The 11,239-nt window shown below is 45.6% G+C and overlaps 1 protein-coding gene across 1 annotated transcript in view; it reads right to left on the bottom strand.

Moving 5' to 3' along the window:
- LOC106812462 (2-oxoglutarate dehydrogenase, mitochondrial-like) overlaps positions 1 to 11,132 on the bottom strand; it is a 40,796-nt gene extending 29,664 nt beyond the window's left edge. Inside the window, exons 1-2 of the mRNA XM_014816347.1 lie at positions 10,974 to 11,132; positions 10,476 to 10,575 (exon numbers count right to left, since the gene is read on the bottom strand). Of these exons, the coding sequence (XP_014671833.1) occupies positions 10,476 to 10,575; positions 10,974 to 11,066 (193 nt within the window). The 5' untranslated portion in view covers positions 11,067 to 11,132. The remainder of the gene's footprint in view (positions 1 to 10,475; positions 10,576 to 10,973) is intronic.
- Positions 11,133 to 11,239: the final 107 nt, after the last annotated feature.

Here is an 11,239-nt window from a genome sequence, read left to right as displayed (position 1 = left end):
ATATATATATATATATATATATCAGGGCGGCGCCACGGTTTCAAAGTGGGGGCCCAATTGAGAAAACGAAAACGAACCATGCCGGGGGCTGAGTTATTCGAGGGAGCCAAGCGACCGAGCGGGGGTGGGTGTGGGAGGGGGGTTTCCCCCCACCACGGCAGGGAGCTTTTTCAATTTTTGCACTGAAATGGAGCGATCTGGTGCACATCGAAGGTGAACATTTCAAATTTTTAAATGGCTAGACCATAAACCAATGGACATGCACTGCATTATAGGGATCAGTCCTCATCCACTTCTGATGTAGAGTCAGAATCATCAATGTACTCGTCTTCTAGGCGATTCTCGCATAGGTCACTGTCTCCGGAGCAGCCACATAGTTCAGTACAGTTGAGGTTAGCTTTTCTGCACGTGCATCGGTTCGTTGAGCACCGACTTGCTAAGCAATTGCACTTGACCAACTCAATAACAGCATCCGGTGCGGGAGGCAAGCTCGTCATCACGGGTACCCAAATATCGCCTTCTGGCTTCCAGCCATACTCTTCTGGAGAAGAAAGTTGTGAATTCGCTACAAAATCGGTACTCCATACTTTCTCTTGATAGCAGGCTCTCTTTATACATTCGCGAAGTGCGGCATGGGTAGGTGGCAACTTCTCTGATTGTGCTTGATTTTTCCGGATAAGGGACCACCTGAGCTCCTTGACATTAGCGATGCTTGATTTGGGGGCGTAGACCTTGCATCTCGACAGTATTGAGCGTCTGCACCGTCGGCTGATTTGGAGAACCCATGTTTGCGAGAGCGTCAAAAACTTCTTCATCTGATTCTAGGAAGATCTTCCACCACGTGGCCTTTCCTTTGCCAGCAAAACAACCAGTAACATCAGCACCACTCAATGCATGAAAGCCGGGTAACGCGGCTACCTTCTGATGACCAAGAGCTTGTGCTATGGGCTGTAGCTTGATAACCCGTTGTCACTGCCCAGTTCCTGTAACAAAGTTGATGTTGCTACAAAGTTCAGGGCATCGTCTCATGCACAAAATAAAGACATCCGTATCCGGCGAGAAGATATGGATTTCTGTAGCTCCTTGTCTAGTAGCATCAATGGCGTGCAGCATGATCTTTGTGTCTGCTTCCTTCTGACTACTGCGAAGGTGCGCGACATCTCGATGGGTTGCTTTACATTCACACCCCAGGCGACAACGAGATCCTTGCCCTCTCTTTCTGCTCTCTGAAGTACCTTGGCTGCAAGATATTCCGTCAACTTCATCTTGGTCTTAGTGTGTGACAGTAGGCGTTTCATTGGGACCTTTGCTATATGAGTCGTGTCTGATATTCGGTAGTAAATCGGCGCTTGATCTCCCTGCCGACGGACGCGTGTAGCTGACTTTAAGGACGAGGGAACATCGTAACGGTCAAAAACCAAATGAATCTCTTCGCTTTTGGAGAACTTGAAGAGAAGCTTGTCAGTGAAGTGTTCGGCAAGTTGAGCGCACGTAGCTATGTAGGCCGGTTTGTCCAGCGATTGCAGCTCTGCCATTCCATCCACAATGACTGCCTTCTTTTGATGCACCGGAAGTCTTGCCTCATCAGTCTCATCAGTGGAAGAGACAGGTGGCCCTTCCTTCTCAACCAAGCTCAACAGCGTACTTTTGTTTAGACAATGTAGCATCACACCATCAGCAGCAAAGAGGGACCTCGGAACCACAGAAAACTCGTACTTGCCAATTGCTTCTTGTATGTTGATTTCCGGCCGTGACTGGCACACCACCATCATCCGGGCGAACAGGTTTCTGTCCTCTTGTAACTCAACTACCTTGTTCTTCACGGCAACCCTGGTCTTCTTTAGAGTAGTCTTCCAGGTTAGAAGCTTGCGTTTCTTCATGGGAGACCACAGATTGACATTGCCTTTCTGGATGCGTTCCGACACGAATGTGTTAAGGAGTTTGGCTCCCTCGCTACTCTGTGCACAGAGGTCCCGTTTCGTTTCCTCAGATACTACCACTTTGGTGACAAGGTTGAACAGTTATTAATATTCCAATTATTGATAAACTCCTGTTATTATGTTATTGCTATACGCGTGTTTCTGATATCGGGCCCCTGTACTGTACATAGGGCACACGCACACGCATGCTTGCACACGCACACACACGCACGCATACACACGCATACGCACGTATGCACACGCACACGCACGCATGCACACCCACACGTACGCATGCGCACGCACACGCACGATGCACACGCACACGCACGCATGCACATGCACACGCACATGTACACATGCACACGCACACGCACATATAGGCCTACGCATGCACACGCACACGCACGCACGCATGCACACGCACACGCACGCATGCACACGCACTTGCACGCAGGTGGGTCGATTAGAATACTTTACCGTTTGCCGCAAAACCGGAGAAGAAAAGAATCGGAAGCGCTGTCGGTTACAGTATGTTTCGCATGAGGTTAGTTTTTGCTTAAAATTTAAACAAAATGCGAATAAGAAGTTTAAAGTGATAGCAACTGTTGAGCATAGATTAGAGTTTCGTCATTCAGTCGCGTTTGGTCATGCAATATAGTGAAGTGCAACATGTATTGTACTATCCTAATGTAGCGTTGTAAATCCACAGTTAAACTTATATAGAATCCCGCCGCTCGCCGAGCCCATACTTATATCGTGAACGCACGCACGCACGCACACACACACACACGCGCGCGCACACACACACACACTCACGTACAGACGCGCGTACACACACACTCCCGCACCAACCCACGCACGCACGCACACACGCGCGCGCACGCATACAAGCGTTTTGAGCTGCATAGATATCGGCGTGGGTTAGTGTACTCGCAGGGTTCATAGTAGTAAGACACATGTTGAAATAAGGACTTATAAGACCCTTTCTGGAGGCCAAAATAAGACTTTTTTACGCAATTACTGATAGATGACCGACTATTAAAGTACACTATTTATATACACAATTGCACAGCAGATTTAATTATTCCGTATTATATATACAACAATTCTTACTCTAAGTCGAGAACAGTTTATAAAACAATGTTGAAAAATGGTCCTTTGGCAAAAAATAAGGACTATTAAGTACTTTTCTAAGATTTCACCAAAAATAAATACTAATAAGGGCCCTTATTTTATTTTTGGCAAAATAAGCACTTATAAGATTTTGGAAGACCCGCTACAAACCCTGACTCGGTGAGGGGTGGATAGCAAGTGCTTGTGATGAAGTTATACATGACAATCCTTAGCAAGACTTCCCGCAAAGAGAATAAACGTTGATCCGTTATTAAGCATTTATTTTGAAATATACCCGGAGAAAAACCAGTCGAGCCCTGTCTCTTATGGCCTCTAATGCAATGACAAATTTTAAAAGATTCTCGAATTTGGCCGAATTTTATTGAAAAAAAAGAAGTTATAGCCATTTATGTCACGTGATCGTTTTAGTGGAATATTATGGTCTAGCCATGTCCAACTCGCTGAGGTTAGTAATTGCTAAAAGTTTGGCCGAATTTTATTGAAAATAAAAAAGTTATAGCCATTTATATATCAGAGCCTCGTTTCCATGTTTAAAACTGGTGTTGTTTCTAAAACACTCCCTAAAATAGACCGGTGCAAGTTTCAATGTTGCCAACATATATTTTCATGTTCCATATGGTCCGCTCGACACATGTAGCCTAGCTGTTTGCTTGTAGCCTGAATTTCCCACGGGATTACATTTGCTCCCTGACTATTTGCCGAAAAAAACTTCTTCGCGAGATAACGTACGAGAGACACGATCCCTGCCGCGCCTCCTTCGAGTTGCTCTGGCTTGAATTTGCGGCTTGGCAACGCCACTCGACGGTAAATAACGTGAAAACCATGTCGTGCAAAAGTACGATTTATGTCAAAACGAAGGAAGCTACGCGGTTTGTAAGGACCAGTGAACAAAAGAAGCTCATGTTTGTATACATTTGTATTTTTATTCACATCGAACTCTTATGAGAAGAACAGCGAGAGGGGAGGGAGGAAGGAAAGAAGGAGGAGACGAAGAGAGCCACGAACAGAAGAGAGAGAGAGAGAGGAGAGCAGACGACGGAGACGGAGAGAGGAGCAGAAGGAGAGAGAACGAGAGAGGAGAGCAGAGAGAGAAAGAGTAGAGAGAACGAGAGAGAGAGATAGACGGAGAGGGAGAGAGAGAGAGAGAGAGAGAGGAGATGAAGAGAGCAGACGATGACCCGAGAGAAGAGAGAGAGGAGAGAGAGGACGAGAGAGAGAGGCAGAGCAGGAGAGACAGAGAGAAGAGCAGAGAGACGAGCAGAGAAGAGAGCACAGATCGACGGAGAGAGAAGCAGCTGAGAGAGGAGAGAGAGATCGAGAGAGACGAGAGGAGAGAGAGACGTAACCGAGAGACGACTCGAGAGAGAGAGAGACGAGAGAGAGAGAGCAGAGAGCCAGAGAGAGAGAGAGAGAGAGCAGAGAGAGAGAGAGAGAGAGAGAGAGAGCACGAGAGACGACGAGAGAGAAGAAGAGAGAGAGAGAGAAGAGACGAGAGCAGAGAGAGAGAAGAGAGGAGAGAGAGAGAGAGAGAGAGAGAGAGAGAGGAGATCGAGACAGAGAGGGAGAAGAGAGAGAGAGAGAGGAGAGAGAGAGAGACCGAGATGAGAGACGAGAGCGAGAGGAGAGAGAGACGCAGAGAGGAGAGAGACGAGAGAGAGAGAGAGAGAGAGACGAAGAGAGACGAGAGACGAGAGAGAGAGAGAGCGAGAGAGACGAAGAGAGAGACGAGAGAGAGTAGAAGAATGACTCGTCAACAGTGTTTGTTAAAATTTGATAACTTCATTCTTTTTTTCTCATATTCTATTTCATACTCCTACGATGGGGGTGTCCATACTGTTATCTACCTACAATTGGGTGTACACCGTATAACATATATATATTATTAATAAATAATAAATAAATTATATATATATATATATAGTCATATTCTATTGAAGACAAAGCGAGGTTTGACACGATTGCGCACTGATTTCGACTACATTTTTAGCTCATCTGCACATACGTCAGATGCAGCTTGTAGAATCGCATGATCGTCCGGCCGTCCGTCCCGGGCACGGCCGGTTCGTCCGTCCGTCCGTCACGTCCGTCCCGTCAACAGTTGGGCCACAATCTTAACGCCCTCGACACCACGCATATTTCGGGTGTGGGCGGGGCATCGTCAAAACAGTTGGAGTGTCGAAGCTGGGGGTCAAAGGTCAAAGGTCAAGCAGGGTGTAAAAGAAGGGGAACATTCACCTATAAGCTTAACGGTATTAGGAGAAATGCCAGAATTCGCGGGCCCACAAGAATCTAACACGCCCTCGACCTAACTCGCTGATTAGTCGCGTGTATAGCATAATGTAGGAAAAGCCATCACACTGTGCCGAAAATTGAGTCACAGGCTCACAAGGCTTCAGTGCGGCACAGGGCAGATTTTAGAAATTTTCTCGAGGACATCGCGTCTGACGGAGCCGATTTGTGAAAAACCTTCTCTTTGTGGCACGCGGTGACCTAGCATTGTTATGGCTTTATTGAACAGGACCATGGAAATGTCCCTTCTGCTGACCATCGCCGAAGAGTAAGTGCGTCGGATAAACTTTTGACCCTCAAGAGGAGGGCTGTAAACTTGGATTCTGCTTGACTGGCTGTTAGCAGAATTTGACTGCCGGGTTTGCTAGTAGAATCGACCTGCTACATGCCCTGACGACTGTCATGAGCCGTACAATTGTCACAGTGAAATTCAAAAGCTACAATTTGGTTACAAAGGTGTAGTTCCTAAATCGTATAATTCTCTCAGTGGCATTCTGTACTGTCAGCTAATGCTTACATGTAACGTATGCCACTGCGCATGACGGCTGCTGGCGGCAGTTCTTTGGCGCCTCGCGTTAACATTTGTTGCAGGGTGGCAGCTCTCTTATTGCAAGTTTGCAGCCTGTAGGCTTGCGTAGGCTAAATGGATGCCATCGCAAGCGTTACCTATTCGCTCATTGCAACAATCACGTTCTGTTGCTACTACGCAATGATGGAGCTTCCATCTTAAGCTGAAGACACTTAAACGTCGCCCCCATCTCGTGGCAACTTCATCAACGATCCCAACGAACATTCTTCTTGAGAAGCTTCTATACCATCCCTGTGCATTTCACGTGTTTCGCGTGTATGTGAAACACATTGGGACTAACACGCTTACCGTAGAATCCCTCCACATCCCCACAGATCACCGCAGTAGACGTTAGAATGAGCGGCTGGCGCTATGCGCGCACTGTGTTGTNGGATGTACATGTAGGATGTACATGTAGGATGTACATGTAGAATGTACATGTAGGATGTACATGTAGGAAGTACATGTAGGATGTACATGTAGAATGTACTTGTAGGATGTACATGTAGGATGTACATTTAGGATGTACATGTAGGATGTACATGTAGAATGTACGTGTAGGATGAACATGTAGAATGTACATGTAGGATGTACATGTAGAATGTACATGTAGAATAAACGTGTAGAATGTACATGTAGAATGTACATGTAGGATGTACATGTAGAATGTACAGGTAGGATGTGCATGTAGGATGTACGTGTAGGATGTACATGTAGGATGTACATGTAGAATGTACATGTAGAATGTACATGTAGTATGACATAATGTACATGTAGGATGACATGATGTACATGTAGGATGTACATGTAGGATGTACATGTAGAATGTACATGTAGAATGTACATGTAGGATGTACATGTAGGATGTACATGTAGGATGTACATGTAGAATGTACATGTAGGATGTACATGTAGGATGTACGTGTAGGATGTACATGTAGAATGTACATGTAGGATGTACATGTAGGATGTACATGTAGGATGTACATGTAGGATGTACATGTAGAATGTACATATAGGATATACATGTAGGATGTACATGTAGAATGTACATGTAGGATGTACATGTAGGATATACAGGTAGGATGTACATGTAGGATGTACATGTAAGATGTACATGTGGAATGTACATGTAGGATGTACATGTAGGATGTACATGTAAGGATGTACATGTAGGATGTACATGTAGGATGAACATGTAGGATGTACATGTAGGATGTACATGTAGGATGTACATGTAGCATGTACATGTAGGATGTACATGTAGGATGTACATGTGGAATGTACATGTAGGATGTACATGTAGGATGTACATGTAGGATGTACGTGTAGGATGTACGTGTAGGATGTACGTGTAGGATGTACGTGTAGGATGTACATGTAGGATGTACATGTAGGATGTACATGTAGGATGTACATGTAGGATGTACATGTAGGATGTACATGTAGGATGTACATGTNACCCAAACTTTTCAGCCTGGGTTGGGTGAAGGCAAACAAAGATTTTTTTTAATCGTGCCCCATCAGTGCGACCGTCACTGCTGTACGCTCGCCGCGCCCACTTACCTGCGCCCACTTGTTAACGACTTACCTGGTTGTTAACAACGATGTGCACGCTGCCGTGTGTGGAGTAGGAGGGCAGGTCCGACAGGTGGAACGTCTCGTAGACGACGCCCTGTCCGGAGAAGGCCGCGTCGCCATGCAGCAAGATGCTCATCACCTGCGCACACACCAAGGGGAATTTTTTTTTTCACAGGAGCTCTTTTTCAAAAGTCTGTGGGAAAAAATAGCTCGCGTGAAAAATTTTACGGGAGCTATTTTGAGCCTCACGGGAACATTTCGGAGGTTTGAAGAGCGAATCGCTTATCGCTCCCGTGTATTTTTTACCTTGGCACACACACGTGAGATATGTCAGTACATAGCGTACTGTGTGCGCCATATTTTTCATGATATTTTCGCGAATTCAGACTCGACGGACAATTTCGCGAGTGGTTAATTTCGCGGTCGGTGAATTCCCGAATCAGTAAAGAACGGTGTGTTGTTATCTTTGCGTGTTGTTATTTCCGCGGTAGGGGACGCGTTCGCAAAATTCGCGCAAATTAAACCACCACGAAATTCGCGAAAATTAAACCATCGCAAAATTCGCGCAAATTAAACCACCACGAAATATACGGAGTATACATGCAGTAGCTATTGTGCAGGACTCGTACCCAGTGTGTGAATGTTCAAGCTACGAAGAGAGCTATGTGGAGTCATATCTGCAGTGACAGTGGATGACATTGAATTAAGAGTGACACACTCAATTTCAAAGTGCTTGCATGGAATCGCTTCGATTGACATCAGAAGCCAGGCTTTAGATTGCTATACGACTGGGGTGGCTATACGACCCTGAGCCGGACTTACATATATTCCATATTCCATATTCCATTATTATTTCATTTATTATTCCAGAACTATATCTTAGAATTCTTACCTTCTTGCCATCCTTGTCTCCCCTGTAGAATTGCTCTGCGTAGGTTTTACCTTGCACAACGGGATTGACCGCTGCAAGGGACATGACATTGGCTTATACTTTACATATTCAGGCTGACATTGGTAGAAACACCACGCGCAGGAAAATAAATATGACAAAATGCGTAACATCTCACCATACCAAGGGAACTGGTATAACAATTGTGATGCATTACCTAAACAAAGAAACAGCGATGCCTACTTTAACGCAACAGATCGCGAACAAAAAAGAAAACTGCTTTAATTCACAGTCCGTTTTTATTCACGTGTGTTAAAGTGACAACGTCACCGTAAATAGTAAAAGTAATAAAATTATGCCAACTTTTTCACAAAATTTAAGTGATTCTGTTCACTTTTTATGGTTAAATTGCTGCATTATACTTCCTATTTTGCTATACCGTCCGACGTGAACAAACACTCGTGACTCATACATAGCCCATAGCAAGCATTTCATGTCGTAATCAACAATCAAATCGCAAAGGTTTATTTTTTAAATTTTTAACTAGTTGAGAAACAATCTTATCAGGTAAGAATTTGAAGATACATTTAGTGCCATTAGTACTTACTTTTAATGTAAAAAAATTGCAACCAAAATTGTACAAATATACACCATAGAAAATTCGTGACATAGTCAATTTAACACGGCATGCATCACATGTCGCCGCGACGAGCGACGACATTCGGGCGTAGTCACGGCAACATCCCATTTCGCCTACTCTCAGAATCGGCAATATTCCCATTTCGCCTACTCCCATTTCGTCTACTCTCAGAATCGGCAATATTCCCATTTCGCCTACTCCCATTTCGTCTACTCTCAGAATAAGTAATATAATAGTTCCTGTAGTATTTGTACCTATGTTTTCTGGTTCCTGTAATCTACGTATGCCAATCAAAACCATATTTTATTATTTATAAATGATTATTCAGTAAACAAACCAATCATAGACGAAATGGGAATGGGGTAGATTTTGAGCGTAGACGAATTGGGAGTAGGCGAAATGGGTGTATAGGCCAACTGGGAATTTTGCCGTAGGCGAAATGGGAGTAGGCCAACCGGGAATAAACCGTAGTCTCGTACCTTCGAGGTGCGAGGGATTCGCGACGATCGCGAGGTTGATGTTGGTGCCGGTGGTCTTGTTACGCACGACCGTCGAGCAGCCGAGATGATACTTCACGTCTCCCGAACCCTGCGAGCATGACGACACGCCTGAACACCAGGGTACTGCCTACAGCAGCGCTGTCACACAGGGTAATGTTAACAGCAGCGCTGTCACACAGGGTACTGCCTACAGCAGCACTGTCACACAGGGTAATGTTCACAGCAGCTCGTGTGTGTGTGCATGATTGTGGGTGTGTGCGTATGCATGCGTGCATGCTTGTGTGTGTGTGCGTGTGTGTGTGCACGTGCATATGTGTATTTAGTGTCATGAAACATCATGGCAAGACAGCAAAGGAATACGGTTGTGCAGCCGCAAATTCCAGGCAGAATGCAAACAGCACCCTTTGACCGCAGACCACGTCGGTGGTGTTCGCCTCTCTTTGCACTGATCTTCGTCAATACACTCGTGTATGTATGCAGGGTGCGAAATTAACGCGAGTCCAGAGTCAAATACTCCCTGATTTACTGTCGGACTCCCTGATTTGATATATGCAGAAGTCCGTGTGACTCCCTGAAAATTCTGCTATACTAACTAGTTCGTTCCAGAGCACGGCCTCGCAGAATTACCGTATTTTTTCAGGAAATGGCCAAGGATAATTTGGCAGACGTGCAACCGCATGAATCTTCAAAATAATGCGTTATTGTTAATATCTTCAGTTTTGAACTTCAGACTCCCTCATTTTGCTGCGGACTCCCTCTTTTTGAGGGCAGGGAGTCCGTTGGACTCCCTTGTTCACAAGCTAAATTTTACCCCTGTGTATGCACCTACTGCCATAAGAGAATCCCATTCTGCACCAATAACTTCACTTTAACCGTGCGCGTTTTTAGCTTATTTTTTGGGGGTTATTTATTTATTTTTAGTTATTTATTTTGCTGGGTTGTTCATGCTTACCAGCCCATGGGGAGTCTAGCCATGTCGCAATGGAAGCCTCCATTTTGGCCTTGCCTTCAAAGCCTTCCTTCAGTATGCGCTCGTACTTTTCGCTTTCAACCTATGTCAGAAAATGAGATGAGCATGTGATGACAGGTCCAACGCAATCGACGTCGAAGCATGCTACATGCAAGTGTTGATTATGTTATTAATTACAATGCACACAATTTCAATTCACTCACTGCACGCACCCGCGCACACACACGCACAGATGCACAGACACGCACACGCACCAATACACATACACACGCATGCACACACGCAAACACACACGCACGCATGCACACACGCACGCACACACGTATGCACGCACGCACGCACGCGCGCACGCACGCACACACACTGACACGCCCTCCACCCCACACGCTCGCGTATTTGATCATTACGGAATCTGATGAACAGCACATCTGCGCACAAAACCCTTGACATCGACACCGTTATCGCGTGTCTACTACGTACGGCGACGTCGGCGTCGGCGATGACTCGCTCGCGCAGCAGCTTCTGCTGGTACTGCTGCAGGATCGGTGGCACGTCCTCAATGCGCTTGTACATGAGCGGCTGCGTGAATTTCGGCTCGTCGACCTCGTTGTGGCCGTAGCGACGATACGACACCTGGCAACGATGTGGAAGGTTACGCGAGTAGTGAGAGAGAGAGAGAGCGAAGAGAAAGAGAGAAGGGGGAGAGAGATAGAGAGGAAGGGAGCGAGAGTGAGAGTGAGAGATGG

Source organism: Priapulus caudatus, unplaced genomic scaffold (assembly GCF_000485595.1).
Source record: "Priapulus caudatus unplaced genomic scaffold, Priapulus_caudatus-5.0.1 Scaffold652, whole genome shotgun sequence".
In the NCBI taxonomy this organism is placed as follows: Eukaryota; Metazoa; Priapulida; class Priapulimorpha; order Priapulimorphida; family Priapulidae; genus Priapulus; species Priapulus caudatus.
The sequence above is the reverse complement of the archived record's forward strand: the minus strand, read 5'-3'. Positions and strand labels throughout refer to the sequence as shown.